This window comes from Chrysemys picta, chromosome 1, assembly GCF_011386835.1.
Source record: "Chrysemys picta bellii isolate R12L10 chromosome 1, ASM1138683v2, whole genome shotgun sequence".
Classification (NCBI taxonomy): domain Eukaryota; kingdom Metazoa; phylum Chordata; order Testudines; family Emydidae; genus Chrysemys; species Chrysemys picta.
This window is the reverse complement of record NC_088791.1, coordinates 311,541,306-311,562,393: the sequence shown is the minus strand read 5'-3', so window position 1 is coordinate 311,562,393 and position 21,088 is coordinate 311,541,306. Positions and strand designations below refer to the sequence as shown.

At 45.5% G+C, this 21,088-nt stretch overlaps 1 protein-coding gene across 6 annotated transcripts in view; it reads right to left on the bottom strand.

Moving 5' to 3' along the window:
• Positions 1-532: 532 nt before the first annotated feature.
• ATP8A2 (ATPase phospholipid transporting 8A2) overlaps positions 533-21,088 on the bottom strand; it is a 631,188-nt gene continuing 610,632 nt past the window's right edge. For 5 of the 6 annotated variants that reach the window (XM_005286691.4, XM_065581436.1, XM_005286690.4 and 2 more), the window contains 2 exons: positions 15,741-15,832; positions 533-987 (listed from right to left, as the gene is read on the bottom strand). In XM_005286691.4, the coding sequence (XP_005286748.2) occupies positions 890-987; positions 15,741-15,832 (190 nt within the window). In that variant the 3' untranslated portion in view covers positions 533-889. The remainder of the gene's footprint in view (positions 988-15,740; positions 15,833-21,088) is intronic. The other variant, XM_042842871.2, reaches the window with a different exon arrangement.

Genomic DNA, 21,088 nt, shown 5'->3' with positions numbered 1-21,088 from the left:
CGAATTCGTGTTATATCAGGTTGCGTTATATCGAGGTAGCGGTGTAGTTTAAAAAGGGATGTCTCGTGCCCAGATTTGAAGTTCTCATCCACGTACAATGCACAAAACTGTTGGAAAGGGTTGTATATTTTTGGATATTCCCTGTGCAGAACGCATGCAATCACTGCACCTGTCCTGCCATGCGACCCGAGGGATCTATAGATACTTTCCATGTGAATACGTTTTTTAAAGAAAGCTAAGATAAAGAATCCTGTAAAAGGTCATGAAATATTTTATAGACTGAATTGCCATACTGTGTTAATTTGTCAAGACTAGGTATGCAAAATAAGCACTTAACTTTTCCAGCCTACCATATACTGTGTTGTTTTGTTCAATCAAAAAGTTTATACCTAATTTGTCCATTTCAAAATTCAATCAGCTAAAGTAAACAGTGAATGTTATAGAGTAAGACTCACATGCAGCTCTGTGTACTTAATCTGTAAGTAACAAAACAGGAAATGTCAGTACCCCATTCCAATTAAGCAAAGGCCAATTTCTCATGGAACATAAATTCTTTACTTTTCTCCCAGAACAATTTATACTGCTGTTTTAAATAGTGGTAAAACATAATGTTTTTAATTTCACACCTCACATAGCACAGTCAAATGCTTCATAACAACATAAACAAAAGTTAGGCGGAGCACTGCGCTAGATTTAAAACAATGATTTCCCCACAATGTGTGCTCAAGGTCTGCAGGGGGAATACATAATAAATGTGTTGGCTAAGGCCACAGAAATGAGTGTTCCGGTGTTTTGGCTGCTGCTGCCAACCTTAGTCAAGGATGCGTTAACAGTGGATGCATTGATCCAAATCTCATTACTCCCACCACCAATCCAGGAAAGAACTGTGTTATTCTACTCCAGCTCTCTGTTTGGTAGTGTCGTAGGATCGAACAACTTGAGACTGAGAAACAACTCCATGTTCTTCTTGAGAAAATGCATACCCATCTGAAAAAGTGAGAACAAAGGCACAATGGAACCAATTAGAGATGATAATCACAGTTAGACATTACTATATTACACTACTGGCGCGGTGGGGGAAGAGCACGTTTGGTTTTACCAGCGAATTAGATTTTTGTGACGTGTCTCCCCTCTTCTGGAACATGGGCCGTGTCACCAATGTGATTAGGACAAGCTGCTGCTAAGTTTTTGTCACTCTTCCCTCGTCTCTAGAGCAGCCCACTCTAACCAGGCGATAACTCTCTTTCTATGACAACCTAACTAATAATATACATCTGTAAAAGGAGGCAAATGATACTGATCTCTTTTGTCTGAAAAGCATTATGTCAGAGCTAGATATTAATTACTACTGAGAACAAGCCAATGGGTTGGTTTCTTGGTGGAGAATCTGTAAAGACGTCACAGAAATAGAATTCTCTGATAAGTACAAATTTGCCTTTCTGCTCAAGTCTCTCATCGTCTGTAATATCATACCTAGCAGAACTTGAGAAACCCAGACTGTGTGAGATGCTAAATCCGAGAGGAGACTATGATTAAGGCTACAATTTTTTCACGGAGGTTGTGGAAGTCACAGAATCCATGACTTCCAGCAACCTCCTCCCAGCTGCTGGGAGCTGCAGGGTCCCCACGCTGCCTGCAGCGGCCAGGAGGTGTGGGGTACCCCTCCCCGCCTGGAAGGGGGTCCCCGGAAATCCTGACTGCCGCGGGGGATCTCCAGAGCTTCCGGCCACCATGGGCAGCAGGGGTACCCCAGAGCTCCAAGTGGCTGCGGGCAGTGGGGGCCCATGTAGCTCCAAGCTCCCATGGGTGGTGGGGGCCCCAGAGCTTGGAGTGGCCCCCATAGCTGCCGAGCAGCTGCAGGCGGTGCGGGGCCCCGCAGCTGAGCTCCCCATTTTGTCACGGATATTTTTTAGTAAAAGTCATGGACAGGTCACGGGCTTCCGTGAATTTTTCTTTATTGCCCGTGACCTGTCCGTGACTTTTACTAAAAATATCCGTGACAAAATCTTAGCCTTAACTCTGATTAGTGTTTCCAGGGGACTGTTCCCACTACATTACAGTTAGCTGCAACATCTGAAGACACTTCTTCATCTACCCTAGAGAAATGGGTGATTGTGTAGATATACAGGTGACAGCCTGACAAACCTTATTGATTTTTCTCAGTCAAGAGGTTAACGTATCCCAAGTGGAGCAAGCTTTAATATTCTGGGGTAAGTCTCCGAGATGCATATCCTTTTGGCCTGCACAAAACGGGAATCCTTCTGACAAACACATTTTGATTTTTTTTTAAACTCTCAAGTTCTGTTGAGAAAGAATTTCAGGTCTCTGACAACACCCAGGGGATGCCAAATTATTGATATAGTAAAAGGGAAGGCTCAAGAACTGACTCCTGTGAAGCCTGGAACTATTTTAAAATGAGGCTTGTCTGGAATATTAGGAATGAGAACGTGCAGCACTGGGCAACAATGTCTTTGACACCTAGTCAGCCCTGGGGCCAGGTGGGGGAGTCCCGCCCAGCTGTCAGTGCCCCAGACTTCGGCTGTCAATGCCCCACTTCAGTCAGTGCAAGGGCTCCTGGTGAGGACACGCACCACCGGCGGAAGGGGGGGTACACCAACAGCTGATGTAATTACCACGGTGGTTGTAGGTCGACCTAACTTAAGTCACCCTTATTTTGTAGTGTTGACAAGCCCTAAGTAACTTCCATTTCTTCTTCGAGTGATGGTCCCCAAATGTATTCCACATGTGGGTGACTGGCAAATGGTGTTCTGACTGGAGGAGGGTGAGGGGAAGCTGGTAGCAGAAATGCTTGTAGTACTGTCATCCTTACAGCTGCATCCGCAGTTGCGGCTTGAGTTAGAGCAGAGTGTGTCGTGAACGTGTGGAAAGAGCTCCAAGTTGCTGCCCTGCAAATGTCCTGCAGTGGAACATCCAATAAGGATGTTGTGGAGGCAGCTTGTGTTCGCGTTGAGTGAGCTGTAATACTAGGGTTACCATATTTAACCAATTAAAAAAGAAGACCCTCCACGGGGCCCGCCCCCCCCCCATTTCCCACCTCAGCCCCGCCCCAACTCCGCCCCAACCCCGCCCTAACCCCGCCCCCTCCTCCCTCCCACTCCCAGCCACACGAAAAGGGCTGCCCGAGCGCTACCGGCTTCACGGTTTGCCGGGCAGCCCCCAGACCCTGCGCCCCCGGCCAGCGCTTCCCCAGCGCAGCTGGAGCCTGGGAGGGGAAGCGCCCAGCCGGGGGCGCAGGGTCTGGAGGCTGCCTGGCAAACCGTGAAGCTGGTAGCGCTTGGGCTTCGGGCAGCCCCTATGCCTCCGGACCCTGCGCCCCCGGCCGGGCACTTCCCCTCCTGGGCTCCGGCGGCGCAGGGTCCGGAGGCCTGGGGGCTGCCCGAAGCCCGTAGCGCTGGGCTCTTAAACAGAGCCAAAGAGTCGGGGAGGAGCAGAACCGCCGCGGCCGGAGGCTCTGCTCCTCCCCTGACTCTTCGGCTCTGTTTAAGAGCCGAGCGCTACCGGCTTCGGGCAGCCCCCATGCCTCCGGACCCTGCGCCGCCGGAGCCCGAGAGGGGAAGTGCCCGGCTGGCGGCGCAGGGTCCGGAGGCAAAGGGGCTGCCTGAAGCCCATAGCGCTCGGGCAGCTCGGCTCTTAAACAGAGCCAAAGAGTCAGGGAAGGAGCAGAGCCGCCGCGGGAGGGGAAGTGCCCGGCCGGCATTTTCCCGGACATGTTCGGCTTTTTGGCAATTCCCCCCGGACGGGGGTTTGATTGCCGAAAAGCCGGACATGTCTGGGAAAAACCGGACGTATGGTAACCCTATGTAATACCCCCAGGCTAAGTTCCCTGTAAGCTGTGTGGCTGCACAGCAGCCTATTTAGCCCTGTGCAGGGTCTCAGAGAACCTGCCTAGGGGCCTGCCGGGGCGCTCCTCCCCCAGCCCCAACAGGGATGCGGCCCGGACCTACTGCGGCTGGGGCGCTCGGATCTTCCGGGGCAGCACGGCCCAGCCCCAGGCACAGCCAGGGCAGCCCCCCCCCCCCCGTCCCAGACCTGCTGCAGATGGGGGAGAGGCGCCTATCCTGCAGCCCCAGTCCCAGACACATCGCAGCGGCAAGAGGCGCCTCTCCCCTCCAGCCCAGGTGCTGCTGTGGGGAGAGAGAGCTGGGGGGAATCCTCTCTCTCTGCTGTAGCCCCAGAGCACCCTCCTGTACCCCAAACCCCTCATCCCCGGCCCCACCCCAGAGCCCACACCCCCAGCCAGAGCCCTCACACACCTGCACCCCAACCCTCTGCTCCAGCCCTGAGCCCCCTCCCAAACTCCGAATCTCTCAGCCCCACCCCCACCACATGAATTTTGTTATGTGCACGGATATGAAGGTGACACATCACCTCCATATCGGTGCACATAACAAAATTCATTCCGCACATGGGTGAGAAAAATTAGAGGGAACACTGCCCCCAGGACAGGGAAAGTTTGTTGCCATGGTAGAAAGATCTTGGGATCAAGCCATATCCTCAGAGAGGATTTCTAAGTGAGTTTCAGGATGCTTAGAATGCTTCAAAACAGCAGAGTCTCAGAGATTGTGTGAGGGGTTTGGTTGTTTGCAGATAGAATGTCAGGGCACACCTGACAATGAGGGAGTAAAGTCTCTTGTCTTCAGCAGAAGCATGGGGTTTTGCGAAAAATACAGGTAAATGTATTGATGGATTGATGTGAAACTCAGCAGCAATCTTGGGGAAGAATTTGGGGTGTAACCTAAAGGAGACCTTCTCTTTGTGAAATACTTGTATGAGGAGGGTCTGCCATCATGGCTCCTAGCTCACTGACTCTTCTGGCCAAAGTGATGGCAACTAAGATCACCACCTTCATGGTCAGGTGGGTTATCATGGCGCATGCTGCCATAAGTTCGAAGGGTGGACTTGTGAGCATTGACCGAACAAGGTTACGGTCCCATTGAGGCATAGGGTTAATGATCGGTGGGAAGGTCCTGCTCAAGCCCTTCATAAATCGCACAGTAGCCAGGTGCATACTGACAGATCATCCCTGCACTGGAGAGAGGAAGGCAACAATCGCTGATGGGTGTACCCAGCGCGAACTGAGGGCCAGATCTGAAGGCTTTAAGGAGAGGAGATAATCTAGGATAACTGGGATGCCCACAGTATCAAGCGAATGTTGGTGATGATGTGCCCAGGCTGAAAAGCGCCATCACTTAGCCAGGTAGCAGGTGCTAGTAGAATCTTTTCTACTTTGGTTAAGGATTTCCTGAACGGGGTGGAACCTGAACATTCGATTTCCGATGCGCTTCCAAACACCAGGCCAGGAGGTGGAGTGGAATGCTTGATTTTCCCCCTATCCTGGGTTTGGAAATCCTGATAAATGGGCGTGCAGCCATCATTAGGAGTTCTGTGAAACAGAACTGTCTGGTCCAATAGCATGCTAGGATGATGGTGGCTCTGTTGCAATGGTTCTTCCAAACAACTTGTAGTAGTGGGGAGATGGGAGGAAAGGCGTATCTGAGGTTGTCCATTCAGGAGAGCGTCGCCTTGGAAATCGTAGCCTGTGGCTCCCATGGAGCAATACATAGGAAGTTTCCTGTTCATCTGAGATGCAAAGAGGTCCCATAGTGGAGTGGCCCATTGTGTGAATGTGTTGGTTAGAACTGTGTCGTGGATCTCCCATTCAAGGTCTACAGAGAAGCTGCAGCTTAATTTGTCTGCCAGGGAGTTATGAACACCTGGGAGATATGTGGCCTGTATTCTAATGTGGTTTCTGATACACCAGTTCCAAAGTCTGACTGCTTCCAGGCAGAGGAGACGAGATCTCACTCCTCCCTGTTTGTTTATATAGACCACTGTGGTGATATTATCTCCACATGGAGCGAGCATATGAGGAGAAGGAAGGTCTTGCACGCAAGCTGGAACTCTCTCAGTTCCAGTAAGTTTATGGGTAGCCTGGCCTCTCTTGGGGTCCAGGTATCCCAATCAATGTGGTAGTCCAAGTGAGCACTCCCACCCAGTAAGGGAACTTCTGTCAAGATGGTGGCCCTTGGTATGGGAGGGCTGAAGGGAATCCCTGCCATGACTTTCTTTGGGTTGGACCACCAAACGAAGGAGGTGAGAACTCTGGTGGGAACAGTCATGGGGGAGTCAATGCGATGCCTGTTTGGTTGGTAGGTGGAGTGGATCCAAGCTTGGAGGCACTACAAGTGAAGTCTGGTGAACGGCACGCAGGTGCATGCAGCCATGTGGCCTAATAGAGATAGACACCAGTGCACCGCAGTTCACTGCCTGCTCCACCAGCAACTTTTTTAGTCAGAGCTCTTGGGCCTCTCTAGTTCTGGGAAAGAAGGATCGACAGATACTGCACTTTGCAGAGAGATCTGCCTCACCCAGACAGTACAGGGACCGTGGATGCTCATCTCTGATGGAGAAGGAGCAAGGGCAGAAGATGCAATTCTTGAACCCTGGGACTCTGGGAATAGTCCTGGGGCCAGGGAGGATTTCCCTTGACTTTGCGGGGGGTGGGGGGGGACGACAGACATGACTATTCTATACTAATTATATACTATACTAAGTATCAGAGGGGTAGTCTGGATCTGTAAAAGCAGCAAAGAGTCCTGTGGCACCTTATAGACTAACAGACATATTGGAGCATGAGCTTTCGTGGGTGCATCCGAAGAAGTGGGTATTCACCCATGAAAGCTCATGCTCCAATACGTCTGTTAGTCTATAAGGTGCCACAGGACTCTTTGCTGCTCATACTATACTAACTATAACTACTACGCTAAGATATAAAACTATTTACAAGGATTTTACTTTACAGGTTATGCATGCATTGAAGAAGGACATGATTCTGACTCAGGCCATATGGCAATAAGAAGGAACTAGAGAAGCATCAATCCGCACTGTCTCTTATATTCTCGGTCGGGAGCATGAGGGAGGCTACTGTGCATGTGCGGGTCAACGGACACGGTTCTGAAGAATTTCCGGACCCAGGTGCATGGCATGCATGCTCATTCACATGTGGGATACACATCGGGATCATCACTTGAAGAAGAATTTAATAGTCATACTCTAAGGAACAATGGGAGAAGGAGTTCCAAGTACTGTAATATGACCTGAAAGTTGATGGGCACTTGGACTTGAGGAGGGTCCCGTTTAATTTTCTCAGAGATCCTGAAACCTCTCAAAAAGAACAGGAGTACTTGTGGCACCTTAGAGACTAACAAATTTATTAGATGCATCCGAAGAAGTGGGCAGTAGCCCACGAAAGCTTATGCTCTAATAAATTTGTTAGACTCTAAGGTGCCACAAGTACTCCTGTTCTTTTTGCGGATACAGACTAACCCGGCTGCTACTCTGAAACCTCTCAGGGAGTCCTGTTCCTAAATCAGGCATTGAAGTGAAACTTGGCTGGAGAACAGTGTAGAATGGCCCCTGTGATAGATGACCAGGTGCTACTGGCATATCTGTTGAGAAGAAATATAGTCTCATTGTGCTGGGGAGAAAATTCTTTTCATTGTGAAGCTCCTTAAGAGCTTGATTCAGCGACTCGCTGGAGAGCTTCTTGCCAATGTGAGCTGCTTGGAAGCAGGAGACGGAAGCTGGCGGGAATAGTGGAGTTTGGAATGGGGGAAGAAAAGCTCATCCCCTGAATTAGCCTTTTTAAGGGTCCATCTCAACAATTAAATGAGTTCAGGGTTGAGACTGGAGGCTCAAGGTTCCTGGCTCTCATAAGAACAGCCATGCTGGGATAGATCAATGGTCCATCTAGCCCCGTATCCTCTCTCTGACAATGGCCAATGCTAGATGCTTCTGAGGCAATGAACGTAGTGTGACCAGACAGCAAATGTGAAAAATTGGGACAGGGGGTGGGGGCAGCCTATATAAGAAAAAGACCCAAAAATTGGGACTGTCCCTATAAAATCAGGACATCTGATTACCCTAAATGAACGGATCAGGGCAATTCTGAGTGATCCACCCCTGTCATCCAGTCCCAGCTTCTGGAAGCTGGAGTTTATGGATGGCCCGAGGATGCGGCTACATTCCTGACCATTTTGGCTAATACCCATTGATGAACCTATCCTTCCTGACCCTATATCATTCTTTTTTTGAACCCTGTTATATTTTTGGCCTCATGACAACAAGTTCCACAGGTTTACTGTGCATTGTGTGAAAAAATATTTCCTCTTGTTTGTTTTAAACCTGCTGCCTATTAATTTCATCAGGTGCCCTTTATTTTTCATATAAAGGCGTAAATAACACTTCCTTATTCATTTTCTCCAGACCATTCATGATTTTATAGATCCCTGTCATATCTCACCTTTGTCGTCTCTTTTCTAAGATGAACAATCCCAGTCTTTTTAATCTCTCTTGGCATGGAAGCTCTTCCATACCCTTAATCATTTTTGTTGCCCTTCTTTGAACCTTTTCCAGTTCCACTATATTCTTTTTGAGATGAGGTGACCAGATGCTAGTAGAAATATTTATTCCAGAATTTGTTGGTTTTTTTTAGTTTGCATTATGTTTGAGAATAGACCTCTTCCCATTGGGGCACTTCCAGAATCCTGTGCAACTCAGATCCAGTAAGATAACATGGCTCACTGTGTTTTAACATAAGCACGGTTACATGCTAATAACATGGTAAACAGAAATACAGGGTGGACTTCCCTGTCTGTAACTGAAGGTGCACAGACTAATTTACAAAGTTTAAGACATCTTTTAGCAAAGAACACATTCATACTGGATGCTAGCAAAGGAAAGAAGATTTACAAAACATTCTTACAAGGGTGGATTCACACTTGCAAACAAATGCTTTAAGTGGCCAGAATCCTGCAATCTTTAGGCAACAATCTCAACGAAAGTCAGCTTGGATAAAGACTGCAAAATTGGCCTTAAATAACTCAAGGCAGCGGCCCATATCCTGCCCCAAATTAGGGCAGCTTTGCATTGCGCCCTGGAGCTATCTTCATTGACTGTAGGATTACCCCATATTGCAAGATCCTCAGGTGGTATCCAGCTGCCAAGCTCCTTCACACTCCAGGCAATTACCCACAGACAATTATCTGTCATTACCCTGGGACTATTTAAATGACACTGAACAGAGCGTCTAGTTACTTTTCAATACTTGACTTTTTAAGATGCATTTAAACAGTAACAAAGTCCTATCCTGCTGCAAAGTCAGACAAAGTACAACAAAAGAGATGCCTGCTTAAACTGTTTCATGCAAGGTTAATGCCTGTGGGACACACCTTGCCTTGGGAACTCCTTTTATTGTGTTTAAGAGAACCAAGGTAGCCATCATAGGGCCGTTGATCCACATAGGGATCACTCCTTGGCATGTCCTTTCTGTGGGCAGATCACGGGCAGGGCACGTCCCCCAGTGTCACTGATACAAACATATTGGTGACATCTACATTACTTTTGTCTACATTACACTTTTGGTACGAGTAGCTAGACGCCACAGTGGGAAGCAGGCTTCATTCACACTGTGGTGTGTAGCTACATGTCAGTGAAAAGCTCTGGCAGGGGGAGGCAGAGGGGAAAGGCTGAGCTGGGTCACAGAGCCTGGGCTCCAGCCTGAGCCCAAACATCCACACCGCAGTTAAATAGCCTCATAGCCTGAGTTCCATGAGCCCGAGACAGCTGACACGCGCCAGCCGCGGGTGTTTAGTTGTGAGCTGAGGGGTGAAAACATTATCTATTATGAACTGGAACCATAAACTCACTGAACGTTTAATCTCACCAAATGAGGGTCAATCCATCCTCATCATCTTATCCAATCATTATACTCTACACTGAACAACGTACCCTAATATCTCAATGTCTGTACTTTGACCCGTCAACCTTTTACCCCCAATCGGGGATATTGCAGATTATGTATTCCTTACGCCAGCCGATCTTAAACTGAACTTCACACCTCTGGATAATCTGTACGTTATTTCCTGATAAACCCAGAAACATCTATGCTTAAACTCTGTAACGTTCACTTTTTAAAAACATCATCTTAATACAATTTTTAAATATACCCTAGGAGGCATGGCTTGGGTGAATGGAGAGCCATGCAGGGTATGTACACACGCACACTCTTCAGGCGTGTCTTTACTCACCTAACCCATGCCGCACCAGCTGCACTGCTATTTATAGCTGTGCTGGGGGGTAGTGGGGGGCTACAGGGATATGCACACCTCCGAAAGACGCGTGCAGTGAAGATGCACCTATTCTCTCCACTCAGCCTGGGCTCAACATTTGACAGTTTATTTTACTTTTACCGTTGATCTCAATAGGCGATGGTTATTTCACACTATGCAGTTCTTTAATCAACTTATTAAAGCTGTTCAGGCAGCTAATTATGCCTCTAGCAGAATCAGAATGTGATTAAATGCTGTTGATTCTCCTAGATCTGGCTAACTGGGTCTTTCCACTATTCCCAGACACCACCCAAAACAATGAAAGTTTCCATGGCCCAGTTACAATGGGACCGTTCGAAAGTCTGAACTTCTCTCAGCTCTGGCTTTTAAAACCACACCTCTCATTCTGCACTGGGAACAAGGCCCCCATTGTTCATATCTTTTCCAGCAGTCCTAGCAGAGAGAGTGCTTCTTTGGAATTTTCAGCGCAGAATCTAGTCTCTACGGTTTCAGAAGTGAGACCCATCGTATTCCGCATTCTGAGCCTTTCAATTATTTGAGACTTTAAGTCAGGAGGATTTTAAAATATCTGATGGCTTGGTTCATTTGCTGGGAAGAGGGGGTCACATTCTAATCAAATATAAGGTTTCACAGATTCCAGATATTATCAGGCTACCTATTGAATTTTAAACGCATCCAGTTTGTTACCTTTCATGTTCTGCTGCGAGGAGATCTGAATCTCGTCTCCCATTACTAAGTTTCTAGTTGAACAGTACCTTTTTCAGTATACTCAGCTGATTATTTTGTTCTATACAGCGCTGTATTAGAGACATAAAGAACTGTAGTCCACATATAGGCCCCAAACCTGCACACCTGGATGTAGGGGTCCACCCACACACTGCAGCTTGCAGAATCCAAGCCTGAGAATGTCCTGAACAATCTGTTTATTTCAGGAAATCCGTTGGGGAAGTTCATGCATTGTTACGTATTTAAGGGATATTCTTTAGCGATCATCTCTCCTCACGCTCTCTTATTTGACAGTTGAGCTCAGGTCCATTGGGAAAGGATGTTCATGGATTTGTTTGGCTGATGGCTGGGGGCAGAGCAGCTCTCAGCAGAAACTTATTAACTCTGGAACTTGCTTCCATGCCTTGGTCCGACATAACCCAATAGTGCAGACCTTCAGAGAATGTGGGAAAGTCTATCTCCAATTACCATTAAACACCAGTAATGTCTTGTCAATGGACAAACTTCACACAACTCTTTGGGTTTGTCTACACTGGGAAAATGAGTAGTGTTATATCATGTTAATTAATGCATTTTAATTAACACATGCTAAAAGACCACTCATTTGCCCAATGCTGACAAATAATATTTTAAAAAGGACCCAAGAGGAAAAAGTATGACGAACATTCAGGTTTTGTTTGGTTTCTCTAGAAACCAAACTATTCACATTCAGGAAACATGAGACCAGTTCTAACATCATTAAGCCCATCTTCTTCTTGCTACTCCTTTTCTTTTTAAGTAAATGTTAAAAGATCCCAACATCTTCATATTCAACTAATATCACTACAGCTACATTTGCTGTATGGAATTTGGCCAGAAAAAGTGCTGAAGCCTTGATACCCAAAGAAAGAAGGTAATGGATTAATAACAATAAAAGAATCCCACGAAGTAACCTGATAGTTTTTCAGATCAACATGCACCAAGAGGAAAGTAGCAGGAAGGCAGCCTCTCTTAGGACACAATAAATGGCAGGATTAGAGCCTTCAGCATGAACACATTATTATTATTTATTATTCTCCAACCCCCATGCTGTGAAACCAACTTGAAATGACAGGTGTTGTTTCTTTATTGATTAACAAGGTATAAAATGTACTCTCTGTGTTAAGGCTTACCCAGTGCAGTTACTTTACACTGTCAAAGGAAGGGGTGATTTCCTCTGCCAGCATAGGAAATCTGGGCCAAATTCTATAATCCCTAGTCAGGCACAGCTCCTCTGGATTTCAGTGGGAGTTCTGTGGGGGGATTAAGGAGCGCAGGATTCAGCCTGCTGTTTTTAAGTACGTGCTAGCTAGGTCAAATGACAGCCCAATGCTGACAGGAGGCAGACGAGGAGTGTTTTGAATTATGTCAGCCACTATACTTGTGGGATCATATGGAATAATCCAGGTTGCGTCCAGGGGCTGAGGGGACAATTGTTCAGTGGATTCCTGGAGCATGTGGGGAATGCCATCTTGGTAACACTGTTCTCCTTTTTGTCTCTAGAAACCTTTTTCATGGGGATTCTGAGAGAGTTGGGGATCCAAGCCAGGGAGGGGAGTAGCCTGGAATTGGGGAGGAGAGCTGCTTTTTGCAGATATCAGGCCCCAATGAGTTCTTGAGTAACTGGCCAGGAGAGAAGTCCTCCACACTGTTGTCAAAGCAACAAGAGAGCTGTGTCATTATGGGATCAGAAGAGGGCAGAGGAGGCAGGGGCTAGAGTGGGTGGAGGTTCAGGAGCCTCATGGCAAAAGCCCTGTTACCAGCAGATTACCTGGTATCCATGAGTTTTAGGAGCCAAACTACTTCTCCTTCCATGGAAAAGCAAATCCCCCTACACACACTCGAGGGAATGATGATAAGCAACATCTGTGAGGGGAACCTTGCAGCATTTCCTGCTCTCTCTGAGAACTATTCCCACTTGTGGGCCAATCTCCCCTCTTAATTAGGGGGTCTTGATGCTTTTTCTATTGCTGGGATTTTAGAAAGCAGATGGGAATGGGAAATCTATCCGCAGACGTTATGCTGAGCTAACCAGCACTGATTTCATACAGGTGTCTCAGACAGGAACTGTACCAGCTCCTAGAGGCTAATGCCGTAATCACTGCACCATCTACTCATTTCCATTAAAACTTTTTGGGCTGCAGAAATGTTCAGCACGTGAGCTTGACAAAAGGCACAAAGCTCTTCTACTAAAAGCCACAGGATAAATGAAATCCTAACTGGCATTTGCATCAAAATCTGAAGGTCAGTGGAAAATCTTTGTTCATTTTCATAAATCTTTCAGAAAGCCACGTCAGTCAGAAAAGAACGATGTGAACCTTGAGAGCACAGTTAAACTATAGAACATCTCTGGCATTTCATCTGACGCTCTCAATTCATGAACACAAAACCATGGCCATAAACAAATTTAAATGGTTTTAGGGGTTAAAACTTCCAAGCTTCCTCCCCCGATCCCTGAGGCCATTAGAAGTAGCCCAAAATCCACTGTTCTTGTGTGTGTTGTCCTAGAACTAATGTCATTCCCATGTGCTTTGAGATCAAAGGTTTTTAATGCAATTTTATAGCAGCGAATCTTTGAACAGTTTTTGCCCTGCCCTTCCCCCCAAGCTACAGTATTGATTCTGGGTTATTTTACAACTTCTGATGGGAAACTGCCTTTATTCTCCCCCTCCCATTAACAGGGCAATGGGTTTGTCTCAGCCTTGTCAACCAGAACAAAATGAATGATCTTTGATGTGTTAAATTCAAGTGTCCCGGCCTGAACTGAAGTCACATGATCAAGTTTTGGGATAGGCTGAACTCTTTGGGTGGGAACTTGGAAGCCCAGTGGAATCACAATGACTAGAGAGCCAGTAGGGTGTGATTCAAAATACATATCTACCAGGACAAAACCACTGCCTTAGCCGCCAGCTGCTTGTTTTGACAATTTTCACTATTTATACAACAGTTGTACAATTTAGGTCTGTGAAACCAGCACATGTGTTCATATGGCCCTGCACATATAGCAGCTGTGCAATGTTTGAAAACAATGTTTGACAAGGGATGACAGAAGTTTTAGAGAATCATGGATCTGCTATAAAAGCCTCTTTTAGTCTTAACAACTTCACAATGAAAATTTACATTCATGTGAAAAACAGACATGTGATTGGAACTTGTCCTGACTGGACTGACTCATTTAGCACTTAATCATTTGTATTTATGGGGAGCCAGTTAACTGAATCAAAGTTTATTTTGATATCTTATTCTTGTTTCCCAAAGCTTATCAGCCAATTAAAAACACAAAGATGCATTCTACAAATTGTGAGCATGTGGTTCAGATCTGACGGGTAACACAAGCATGCTGGTTTTCTGCACTGTCTGCAGACTGGTTCATAGGTTTCCCTGATTCTTTTTTACAGGCTTGTTCTGCCAGTCATCTCCTATGGAATTGCTTCAAAGTGTCTCCATAGATGCGTGAAAGAGAGATAAAACCAGCACCCTTTACCTCCGGACACAAAGGAACAAATCTTGGAAGCAGAGCACAGCCAAGCTGAGCTTCTCTGTGGGGGTGAAGGAGAAAATGGCCTTCTTTCCAGACCTTACAATGGCAGTGGAGCTGGTCTGCAGAAGTTACTGCACTCTCAAGACTGCTCTAGCCCCTGGAGCCAGTGCACTCTCCCTTCTGTGGAGGAGAATGACCCAGTGGATCTGAACAGTAATGGATCTACCAGCCTTGCTCCTGTCCTGCTCTGAATCACCCCTGAGGATCTGCAGGGGATCTCTGCACCCCATGTATGAGATTCTTAAATCCTACCCTATTTCTGCAGCAGAAACACCCCAGTTCTTCTGGGTCAGGGCCTTCTGAGCAGTTATGATTCTGCTGAAGAAATGGTCACAGAGAAGAGATGAAATTTGGCTGTACCCCACCTGCTGAAATCCTGACATGATACCGATCTCACCTTCAAAAACTCTCATGTTAAATGGATGATTTGGAGTGAAATGTGTTTGTCTTAGCGCTATCCTGCAACCAGCACCATTGCTGTTGATGGGGCTATTTCCCTTAGTAAGGTGAGAATGTTGTTGGTCAAAAATCTGACTGCAAAAGACAATCCACCCCAGTAGCAAGTCAACATTTTTCTCTTAACTCTTATTGGCTCATGGCTCCCTGGGGGTTCTGGTCTGTGGAGTTCTATTTTAATGCTAGGGAAGCCCTGATGAAAATCCAGAACTAGCAAGTAGAGATGCCAAAGACGCTGGGCCTGTCTCATGGACTTATGCCGTAGGATAAACTGATGAGCTCAGATGCAGTGTGAGAGATACTGTTCCTTTCCTTTAGCAGCAGCAGGCAGGTCTAGGGTTGCCCTTAACTTCCACAGAAGAGGCCAAGAAGAGGAATACACAGATGGCAGCTACAGGGACCTCCACCTGCTTATTAAAAACATTTAGAACTTTTCTCAAATGGCACCACTGAGCTATTTCTGTATTTTTAAAACCATAGTTAATAGCTATCATTTGAAAACACAGTCACCATTTAAAGCAGAGCTCTATTTCAACATTTTTTTTTTTTTGGTCCTGTCAAATTTTACAAGATCTTGAGAATATCAGGATTTTAAAGTTATGGAATTTCTGCACTGGGATTTTGTCATTGGGACACTTGATTGGGTCCTAGGGAATTATCTACATGCAAGTTCTACAAGCCTGGGGCCAAATACACTAATTCCCCTTCCAAATTTCTGACTCTTGGTTGGCAGCTCAGCCTCTGTACCAGATTATCTCTATCTACAATTTAATTTAAAAAATAATCATCTTTCCCTTCATTCATCTGGGACTGACTGCTGAGAGACACACATCTGATCAGTTACTTACGTGGTACACCATGCTGGACAGAATGAGCTCGGAAAAGGCTCGGAGGAGTTTTTCTGCCGAGCCTTTTTAACAAATGATCACGTTCGTTCAGGCTGGAAAAAAACCAAATAGACACAGTGAGTCCCTAGATAATTTCACTGCATCTCGAGTGTATTTAACGAAGTACTTTTGCTTTTAAAATAAATCAGTTACAGTGTGTAAAAAACAATTCTTTTAACTTTCTTTATAATGGACACCACCATCAGGGATCTATGATGACAGGACTCCTTCTTTTTAAGGCATAGTGGTATACGTGTACATCTACGCTGTCTATCTCTGAGATGACCATCATTGTGGCATCTGGGTGCCTGATATCTTGGCCTTGGACATAACTGTACTGAACTTGGCATCCCATCTTACTTGAAATATATAATAAAAACTTCCTTTGTAGGTCATGCCCAATTCTTGGTTCCCAAAAACTGCCTTAGAGAGAAGGAGCAATGTGTTTTTACTTAGTGTATGGTAAAGGCTTCTATCACACCTGCAGCATTGCTTGAAACGACCAGAGAAGAAACCCACCATAATTCTTTCATGAATACAGCTCTGTTTTTTTCCCAATGGAAACTACAAATTATCTCCCGTTTTTGATAAAAAACAAAACAACAACAACAAAAATCTTCAGTTTCCACAATTTAATTTCTAGCCCTGTGTGGATCTAAAATTAGCTTTTTAAAAGTTATTCAATTTTTACCACATGCAAATGCAAACTAGAGGAGAAAAACAAACACACTGACCAACCAAAAGAGGCAGAGACAAGTGAATAGCTATAATGAATCTCTAGAAAGCTATACACGAGAATCAATAGCTACTATCTGCCATGGATAGTTGCACAAAACTATTATTTCAGTGTTAGTTTTGTGCACAGAATAAAAGGATAATACTGACCCTGTGGCCCTGATCCTGAAGAGCACTTAAGCATGTGCATAATTTTAAGCCCATGATAGTCTCATTGACATCGGTGGGATTTCTTATAAATTTAATATAAAGAATGTTTATGTGTTTTGCTGGACTGGGCCTTAATGATAGGCCTATACATCATTACATAGTGTTCTTATTATGAAATTATATATTAGCATAATCTATTTTAGTTCAAAATGATAGGGGCCCTGTGTTTTCTCTCACACTCACGTAATCGTCCTGTTTGTAAAGTTATTCCTGATTTACACTAGTGCCAGTGAACAGAGAATCAGACTCATTTTTATTAACATGACTCTGTTGGCATGGTCTCCTTCATACCAGCTTTATGCTGAATTTTCAGAATTCAGGGCCTGATTCTCTTCTCACTCCATTTTCCCAACCTCCACTAACTTCAGGGACTGACACTGGTTACACTGAGATCAGAATCAGGCCACGTATAACTGTGCAAACATATCTGGAGTGAGGACCTAGATATCTTTTCTTGCTGACACTTAGGATTTCACATCCATGAAGTATGTGAAATTTGGACTCCAAGGGGCACTGCTGGTATTGCTGTAGACAAGTCGATTGCAGTTTTAACAGGCCACTCTCTTTCACTGAAACAGTTAACTGCTTTAAACAAGAAGATGCCAGCCAGAATTTCTGAAATGTCTGTAATGTCCAATGCCTCTTTGTGGGCTTTCACGCCACCTAGAATTTCATTAGATTCATCTCAAAGGTCAAATCCTCTCACAGCAGACTAAACAGTGGGGACATCCATGGAGGACAAAGGAAATAATCACCTGAAGTCACTTTGTGGCAACTGTTCCAGTCATGTGAAGTGGGGGTCAAATAGCCACTGGATCCTTTCCTAAATCCTTACAGTGCAAAGAGGGCTCAGACCCCACTATGCAGGACCTCAGACTCCCCCTCTTGCACAGTGAAACTACACTTGATGCATTACAAGGTTTCCCCTGAATCCACAAAGGAGGAGGCAAGATTTGTCTCCAAGAACAGAAGTCTGTGCAGCTTATGACTATTAGTCTTAGCCCTGTCTACACTGGGGAGGGGGGGGAAGGGAGGAGGGGATCGATCTAAATTACGCAACTTCAGCTACGTGAATAACATAGTTGAAGTCGATGTACTTAGATTGACTTTTCACCGCGGTGAGTCAACTGCTGCTGCTCCCCTGTCGACTCTGCCTGTGCCTCTTGCCGAGCTGGAGTACAGGAGTCAACGGGAGAGCGCTCGGAGGGTCCATTTATCGCATCTAGACTAGACGCGATAAATTGATCCCCGCTGGATTGATCGCTGCCCGCCGATCCAGCGGGTAATGAAGATATACCAGACATGGGCAAACTATGGCCCGTGGGCCACATCCGGCTCACGGGACCATCCTGCCTGGCCCCTGAGCTCCCGGTTAGGGAACCTAGTCCTCAGCCCCTCCCCCGCTGTCCCTTTTCCCCCAGAGCCACGCCACTGTCCATGCATTACTTGCATCTGAAGCAGTGAGGTTCTTACCCACAAAAGCTTATGTTCCCAATACTTCTGTTAGTCTTAAAGGTGCCACAGGACCCTCTGTTACCCTTCATCTCAGTTTCTTTTCCCGAGGGGGCAGGGATGGAGAATGCTAGAGGCAGGATGCTCAGCCTCTGTAGGAAAAGTGAGCCAAGTGGCTCCCTCACTGGTGTCTCCCTCTGGCAGATGAATGGAGTTTTGGCAATGGGCCAAAAAGTCAGGCACCTCCAGCCATTTTCTGTCAGATGGAAAGTTCCAGCATTGTGAGGCGTTGGAAGGTTGGAGGTAAAGAGGAAATATAGGGGGAATTCTTGGGGCTGTCAGAAACACTTGAGATTACAGTTCCCCTGAGAAGTGCACTGTGTGAAGTACTTCGTCACACAATGCACAGTCAACCCCTGCAACCCATTGCCAGGGGATGTTGTGAAGGCCAAAACTATTACGGGGTTCAAAAAAGAATTAGCTAAGTTCATGGAGGATAGGGCCATCAATGGCTATTAGCCAAGATGGTCAGGGACAGAACCCCATACTCTGGGTGTCCCTCATGTCTGATTGCCAGAAGCTGGGAGTGGACAAGAGAGGATGATTGCCTGTTCTGTTCATTGTCTCTGAGGCACCTGGCATTGGCCACTGTCGGAAGACAGGATACTGGGCTAGCTGATTGGTCTGACCCAGCATGGCTGTTGTTAAGTTCTTATTTAGCTTTTCCTACTGATCACAAGACTTCAGACGTATTTAAACTATGGGTTTTCTAATTATCTATCAGAGCCTCACCATTATCAAGTATAGCAACCACTGAGCAAAGCTGGCATGAGGCAAAATACTTTCTGCATTGCCCTTTGTTTGAATAAAAATATTTTTATATCTTTTTGAAATGGCCAAATTACTTTGTTGTTGCTTTCGAAGAATTCCCACTGACCTACAGATAAAGGCAGATGAGTCATATACCTGTACGGAATAAACCTGCCTGTTCCCAAATGCTGTTATCAAGCCACAGCACCTTCCAGTTTATTATTTTGGTTTCAGAAAGTGGAAACCTTTGTAAATTCTCTCTCATCTCCTGGAAACAAATATAAGGAAAAAATAAAGAGATAATCCTAACAAAGTGCGCCAGGACACCCAGGACAGAGACACAAGACAGTATGAATGGTGTTTTCAAACCATGTGTGTCCAGGAATCATTCTGGACTAGATCCATAGATTCCCACAAACCTAGGAAACTGGCATTTGTTATCCAAGGGAAGGTGGCTATGCCTTGCAGGATCCTTGTCTGTTTTTGTTCAGGTTCCAATGTTGTAGAAAGTCCCATAGTTTGGAAACCCTTTGGCTGCAGAAATATATTTAATTATTTCGGACACAGAATCTTCTCTAATGCATGCTCAGAGGTTTGTATTGTTTTTTTTTAAATGCTACTTGGAAGAGCTTTGGTTTGCATCATTTTGGAAAAGGCTTCCAAAGCTTGAAAAACAATTCTCACCGTATTATTAATTATTATTTATATTAGTGTAACACTCAAGGGCCCCAGGCAGGATCAGGTCCCATTGTGTTAGGTGCTGTATATAGACATAGATAGGAAGAGCCAGTTCCTGCTTAAGGAGCCTATATTTTAAAAAAGACAAGTGACATATGGTGGGTGGGGATCGGAATATAATCAAGCACACATGTTTATATAAACACATGAGAATACCTGCTGCTTCTCTGCCTCTTTCTTTCTGTAGGTGCTGACACCAGAGTCTAGATGTGTCAGGAGCAGCAGAAAAAAGGCTTTTTTGCACTGCTTTCCATTTCTTCCTGCTGTGGTACTTCAACATACACTTACTGAAAGATCACCCTGGGCTTGTGTTGGCCAACTCACTGAGTACCTCTTGGTGTTAAAGGGCTAGATCCAAAGCCCAGTGAGGTCCAGGGAACCATCTACTAACTTACATGGGCTTTGGATCAGGCCCAGTCAAGTACTGAATCATGAACTTCTACATTCCGATCTAATTACCAGAAAGCTCTTTTGAGAGGAATGTGTATCTAATAACCACAACCAAAAACTTCATTTAAAACCAGGTAAGGCTGCTTAAGTGTGACATCACCTGACACAAACCCTTACAAGTAAGGAAATGCCAAGTTAAGAGACACCTCTTTACTGTACTCTAATGCCCACACTGCTATTGAAAGACTCTACACCTCCACAGGGAATTTCTTTCTGCCTCCACAGATAAAGAAAACACCTCACACCATAGCATAAAACCTTAACCACAGTCTCATGCTTGTCCCAGAGACATGCACTATGCCACACACTTAATTTGTGCATGCCTGTCACCACTGAACATTTGCTGAGGTTGCTGGGGTCACAATTGCGGGTTTGTGGCTGTAAATACTGCTTCTGCTTTCAGTGAGACTCTGTGCAGGTGTGTGAATTGACCCACATGGAACATGTGCAAGACTGGGCTACAGACTGCAACGGAAAGTGCATCAGGGGGCAGAGAGATGACAGGTCTATAAACATATCTGGTGAGACCACACCGGGAATACTTCCTACAGCTCCGGGCACCTCAATAACAGGACGACGTTACCAAACTGGAGGTAATCGAGAGAATGCTCTTATGGGGGCCAGAAGGGCAGATTTATGAGAAAGAATTAAAAGAATGAAACATAGAATCATAGGGTTAGAAGGGACCACACAGCTCAATGTGTTGCTTGTTTAAACAATGACTTTGTGAGAGTTGAGGGGGAAGAGATATAATAATTGTTTACCACTATGTGAAGGGTAAAAGTACAAAAGGTATAGAGGAATTGCTTAAAGTGATACAAAGGAGTTATGAAGTAAAACCAAAGCAACGATAATTTAGGATGAATAAGGAAAATGTCCTTAGAATGAAGATGAAGATTGTGGAACAGTCTTAC